General features: G+C 30.9%; 1 protein-coding gene across 3 annotated transcripts; it reads left to right on the top strand.

Moving 5' to 3' along the window:
• The first annotated feature begins 415 nt into the window (after positions 1-415).
• Positions 416-5,977, top strand: LOC131629685 (uncharacterized). 3 transcript variants are annotated; one of them, XM_058900463.1, is made up of 11 exons: positions 416-589; positions 672-820; positions 2,452-2,532; positions 2,664-2,758; positions 2,834-2,947; positions 4,028-4,153; positions 4,262-4,405; positions 4,510-4,728; positions 4,826-4,918; positions 4,995-5,099; positions 5,515-5,977. In XM_058900463.1, exons 7-11 carry the CDS (start codon positions 4,388-4,390, stop codon positions 5,839-5,841), a joined length of 762 nt encoding a protein of 253 aa, XP_058756446.1. In that variant the 5' UTR covers positions 416-589; positions 672-820; positions 2,452-2,532; positions 2,664-2,758; positions 2,834-2,947; positions 4,028-4,153; positions 4,262-4,387; the 3' UTR covers positions 5,842-5,977. The 3 variants fall into 3 exon arrangements, with proteins under 3 accessions (XP_058756446.1, XP_058756447.1, XP_058756448.1); XM_058900464.1 differs by lacking the exon at positions 2,834-2,947; XM_058900465.1 differs by lacking the exons at positions 2,452-2,532; positions 2,664-2,758; positions 2,834-2,947.
• The last annotated feature ends 349 nt before the right edge of the window (positions 5,978-6,326 follow it).

The raw sequence follows: 6,326 nt of genomic DNA, 5'->3' as shown, positions 1-6,326 counted from the left end.
TACAGTAGTATTTGTCCGTCACATTTTCCCATTTAATAAAATAGGATATGACTCAACAAATTAATTAACAAATATTTTATTAAAAAAATTAATATTTTCAAAAAATAAAAAATAATATTTTTTGATATATTTTAAACAAAATATTAATCTTAAAAAAATAACTTTATGTCTCAAAAAATAAATTAATAATTTTTTATTAAAAAATTATTATTTTAAAAAATAAATATATTTTTTATATATTTTAAACAAAATATTAGTCTTACAATAATAACTTCATTTTATCGACAAAGTCATTATTATTATTATCATATATAAATTTGTATTTAATTAATTTAAATTATACTTTAATAATATTATTTTTTTAATTTTATCACCTATCAAATTTGTATACCATAAATTTACTAAAAAATCATTTTCAAAAATAAAAAAAATTTGAGAAAAGTTTTTGTGTGTTTTTGGATTCTCTCGTTCTCACAATTCTATTTTCATTTCAACGTAAACCTAACATCGCCGGAAAGATTCATCAATCAAATCGACTGGAATCAACCGGCTGCCGCAGCTCTGGCCACCGCCATTCATTCTTCTTCAGGTCTCTTCTTCGTCGACTTTTCCTTTACACCGCTAGATCTGAGTGACGTAGATTAGGTTTGATTTCGTTTTTGTTTTGTCAGATCCAGTATATTATCTTAGAAACTCGCCGGAAACTATTATAGTATAGTCACGCCTCCAGCTTCAAACCAAACCACCAGACTCGCGTCGCCGGATCTCGACCGTTCGATTCACATCACACCATCGTTCTCCTCGGCTTGCGCCACCGGAGGTAACCTTTTCTTTCATTCTTCCTTGTTTATTCCTTTGATGCTTTTGATTTTGTATATGTTATAAAGGTTTGCAGTGATTGGCTCTTATGTTTTACACTCAATCTGAACTAGTTTTTAGGCTTACACACTCTGTCTTTCACTAATTTGATTTTGTATATGTTATAAAGCTTTGCAATAATTGGAAAATGATTAGAGAAATGTATAAAATACCTTGAGTTTAGATAAAACCATGTGAAATGGCTAGAAGAATGTAATCTTCATTCTGTAGTTTATATAAAACTTAGTTATATGTATTTGGAGAACTATTATGTTGTATAAAACTTTCATTATTTGAGATTGAGAAAAGCTGTTAACATACTTTTGTTAGGAAGTTTACTCACAATGCTTGGTAACCTGCTTAGAATATAAATAGATCTGTGAAATTCTGGTATCAAGTTTAAATATGGGGATAAGAGGTAAAAATATCCACAAAGTGTCTTTGCTATAAGCTATCATAAGCTATCAGAATAGCAAAGTTCTATGAATGTAGGTTAATCAAAGTATTTAGAGAATTAGTGAAAAAGAACTCAATCATATGTTTCAAAATAGAAATACTGCATGAATGAATTTTGAATCAAAATAGAAACCTTACTATGTAATGTATTACTGGTTGGTTGCAAATATGCACGGTCATGCATGATTTGTTAGCACTAAAACATTTGGTCAAATCTAGAGTTATACTTATACATTAGCTATGAGTACCTTTTTGTCTTACTAGATCTTGTTAATTATGGCTGGCGTGTATATATATTTTGGGGAAGTCGAACATATTATTTTAAGTAAAAGGATTTAATATTATAGCAGACATGTCCTTTGCTGCACCATCCTGTATACCTCTAATGAGATCAGCTAGCTTAGCTTCATTGAAACACTTCATTCCCATGATGCTTTCTGCATATATCCTATATATACTTGAGGACCAATAGTTGGTTTGTTCTTGAAATTAAATTGTAGGAGGACCATTTTGTTCTCATTACTATCTTAGAACAGAAAAAGAATATATTCAAGAACATTTTTTAAGGTGTAAATTAGATATTCTCCCCTACTAAATGTAGAGACTAATTTCTAAAACATGTAGGTCTAAAATGTGATTTTTATGATTGTATTTAAATTCAAGACTTCGGATTAACCTAAATGAGAATAAGTCCATAATTATCTTAGAATATAGGAGTCAGAAGGACCATTTTGTGATTTGATTCAAGTGATTGTCAGTCAATTGAAGAGACAATATGAATCAAAATAGAGGAAAATTAAGATTATCAATCAATTCAGGTTACTTTTGTAGCAGACATGTCCTTTGCTACTGGCCGGGACTATAGCATATTAATATTATATATATGGTTAAGTGAGTTTTCACATCTTTTGTATATTTGTTTGAATCTCCCTTTGGGATGTATTGCTGTTGTGAAGAACATCAAATGATAACCAATGTTGTGAATAACGGATAGTAAAAAGTAAATTTGTTATGCTATAATGTTTCAACAGCCTGCCACTATTTGATGATATTAGCATATAGCACAATTATAGTAATTTGTTTCAATTCTGCTTCCCTATATTCCATTGCAAATTATAGTAATTTAACTGATAACAGGCATCTATGGATAAGGAAAATGGTTCTTCTCAGAAAGCTGGAGACTTCAAATTGAAGAAAAAGAGGAAACGAGAGCGAGAGGTAAGAAGTGTTTCTCAATGTTGTTCTACATACGAATCGACTTGTTTTGTGAGATATAGAAGGTACAAAAAATTGCTTGTATGCTTTGTTCCGACTTACATGTTTACTTGATGGAAATATCTACGATGCAGAAAAATATGCTTAGAAAGAAACGCAGAAAATTGGAAGCAGCTAGAGAGATGTTGGAGGATGAGGAGCAGAATAAATCATTCAAAAGCAAGTCAAGGTATCAAATAGTGTATATGGTAATTAGTGTTCAATAGACATCTTAACTAACTAAAGTAATATCAATTGTTTCTAGATATCTTAACATGAAAATCCAAGGTAGGGGAGCTAGACGGAGTCAAGAGAGTGACCACAGTCAACTCCAGCCTTCACCTTTGCGAGATAAATCAAATATTAATGCTAGTAAATTGTAATGCAGTATTTTATTCTCTGCTTGCCAAATAGTGTAACTGAGTTTAACTAGAAATAGTTATGGTGACATCAATGGTTTATGGATCTAGTTATCCTTGTTTTGGACAGATGCTCCCTTACAATAGTCATTGTTCAACTATGGTGCTGTAGCTCACAAAGTTATGCGGAAGCAATTGTAGTTATCAATACATTTTGATAATTGAATCATTTCATTATGTATGCAAAATGGGAACATTTCAGTTGCAGTTTTTAAAATTTGTAGGAGTTGAATTTATCAAATAAGCATATTATACTTATATCGCCTTTAAATTCCAAGAGATTAGAGCATTTGCCAACAACCTTGAGTTTGTCCTTTAGATTTGGCATGCCTATAGCTTCATTCATGTTGGCGCTGATGTACTTTGTTTGCGAGATAAGTAAGTTTCACTGTAGAGGTGACTGAGTTGAGTAAATATGAACTAGTCTATCTAATTTCCTTAATTGTTATAGAGAAAAGTGGGCATTTAGTTTTTAGATGAGTTCGTTGAATGTGAAGCCGAGAACTTTCGGTGACTATGATATCATCCACGTGTGACTAGCATAAAAATGCAGTAGGTTAGAGTGGCTAGATTAAACTAGGATCAACCACACCTATTAGAGATAAAGCCAAAATCATACAGAATTAGTGGAATGCACAAAACCAAGTGGTTGTTGCATGTATATCTTCTCTAACTGTATGGTGTGGGGTGAATGAGGAGTTATGAAACACATGTGAGGAAATATTGGAAGAGTTAATGCATTAGATTAAGATATGCAGGTGAGGATATAGCTGGTGTTAGACTAGTTCACTCAATTTAAAACGGTTCTATCTCAATTTAATACGGTTCATTCAAATTATAGTACAGATAAGGTCGAACTAGTTGATTTTGATTATACATTTGAATTAGTCGGTTTTGTCCAATTGTGAAACATAAAAAAACAAATCCATCTTTCATCCACAATGATATTATTTATGTGAGTTTTTGAATTACTTTTCATCCTTTTGTCTTCATGATTATTTTTTGGAAACTATGCTAATTGTTTGATCTCGTAATTACAGCAAGTGCTTTGGGGAGACGGAGAAAGTTGAATGTTGTTCACCATAAAGACCAATCACTAGGAAAAGAGAAATCAACTACTAGCTCTAATGAAGTCACAAATGAGGAAAGTCATAATGAGTCGCACTGTAAGTATAAAACCCAATTCTGTGCAAAGCTCAATATTTAATCTATTTTGTGATATACTAGATTTCAATACAAGTACTAATTACAACATTTGTTAATACATGATTTAGGTGAAAAAAGAACAAGAGGTTATTCACATATGCTAGATGTATGGGACATGCCGGCTGGAAACTTTATACTAGTTGATGTAGATCATTTGGGAAATCCTATCGGTTGGGAAGGAAAATATTACTGATATGCTTGAACTAATTCAGGTGTTGTATAAATAATAATAAGTTTGATTTCATTTTAGTTATTGTTAACTTTTCTTGCAATATATCTAACAAAATTATTGATTTGGTAATGGTTCCTTTGACAGACTAAATTTCGTTTTGTTCCCGAATTCACTGAGAGAACAGAGAAAATACTAAAGGATAATATGAGTATTAAGTGGAGGCAATTCAAGTATCATTTGAAGTCAAAGGGATATGACGGTAGTAAGAAAGAAGAAGAAATGGCAAGCTACATTCCCGATAGAAGGGTTGATCCTTCTCAGTATCGTGATTTAGTACATTATTGGTGTTCTGAGGACGGACAGGTATATATATATATAATGTCATTAATATTTTGTTCACATAAAAATTATTTATCATATGTTGATTTTATTGTTGACTTTACATATTTACCGGATATAGAAAATCAGTGGCATGAACAAAATGAATCGCAAAAAATATGAGGACATTCATTGCATGGGAACCAAGAATCTTCCAAGCCTAATTCATGAAATGGTTTGTATTTATCAATAACATTTGATTAATTTCTCAATACATACTGGATGAATGATATTATTGTTATAAATGTTAGACAACAAAAGCTGGAGGAGTGCAACCTTCACGGGCACAAATTTACATTGATACTCGAACTAGAAAAGATGGAAGTATTGTGACTGAAAGTGCAGCATATGTGATTGTAAGAATTTTCCTTTCTTTAATATATTTTGATGTATTGCTTAAAATAAATGAATTAGTATTTTAACATTAGCTAACTATAGAAGAAGACTCTCTCCTGGCAGCTACAAGACCTTTCAATGATGTTGTTACAGTAGCTATTATGGCCACTTGATGCAAATTGTCTGTCATAAAATATTTTGATCTTTTTTATGTGTAACCGTTTGCCTTATTTTGCAAATCCCCTTTTAATGCAGAATTTGATTTTAAAATGTTGTGATCTAAGAAAGGTTGCAATAGAGAGTCAAAGAAGAAATAATATTGAGTTCTGCTAATGTCCATTTTTTTCTATTGAGTTATTATTTGTCGTTTTGATAGCATAGGTTGCGAGAAATAATATTGAGTTACATTTGAAAAGTTACTTGTGTTGCATGTAGGAAGAGTTAAAGAAGCATATGGTAGAGGAGGAAGGCAGCTCACATGATTCTCAAGCCACCAAAGATTCTACAAGCTGGAAGAATGATGCTTATTCAAAGGTTAAAGGACCTGAAAAGAGAGGACGAGTGCGTTGTCTTGGCAAGCTTCCCCGGCATGCCAGTTCTAGCTCCAATGCAGATAATAGAGTTGCAACATTAGAGAATTTGCTTGGAAATTTGGTTTCTGTTCTTCAAATGCGGTTTTCTGAAGATCCACAAGTTAACGAGGTCTTACGAGCTATAGCTGAAGGAGGTTTGATTTTGTGTCACCTATTGACCACAATTTAGATTCAAATATATGAAAGTGAAGATACAAGACCATTCAAAATTGTAGATACATGAAAGCTGGTGCTTCTGTTGAATCCTCTTGAATATTTTACTTGGTCATTTATTCAAACAGAAAATAAGAAAATGTAGTTGAAATTCTTTGTTACTATATTGAAATATTTGAATTTAATTGAAATTGATATAATAGTTTAATTTTAATATTAAGTTAATTTGTTATATTTAAATTGAAATAATAGAAAATATATTGTAAATTTTTTTACTTAGTAATTGAATTTTAATATTATATTCTTCAATTATAAAAAAAAAATTAATTTATAATTTTATTATATTTTGGTAAATTAAAAAATATTATTTAACAGAGTTCTAGTGACACCTATTAAAACTAAAACTGTAGGTAAAAAGAGAAATATTTGTAACAGTGACCTATGATATAGTGACATTCAGGTAAATATTTACCCGTAGCTAAAAGTTATAGTGACACTTAT

Source organism: Vicia villosa, unplaced genomic scaffold, assembly GCF_029867415.1.
Source record: "Vicia villosa cultivar HV-30 ecotype Madison, WI unplaced genomic scaffold, Vvil1.0 ctg.000591F_1_1_3, whole genome shotgun sequence".
In the NCBI taxonomy this organism is placed as follows: domain Eukaryota; kingdom Viridiplantae; phylum Streptophyta; class Magnoliopsida; order Fabales; family Fabaceae; genus Vicia; species Vicia villosa.
The sequence above is the reverse complement of the archived record's forward strand: the minus strand, read 5'-3'. Positions and strand labels throughout refer to the sequence as shown.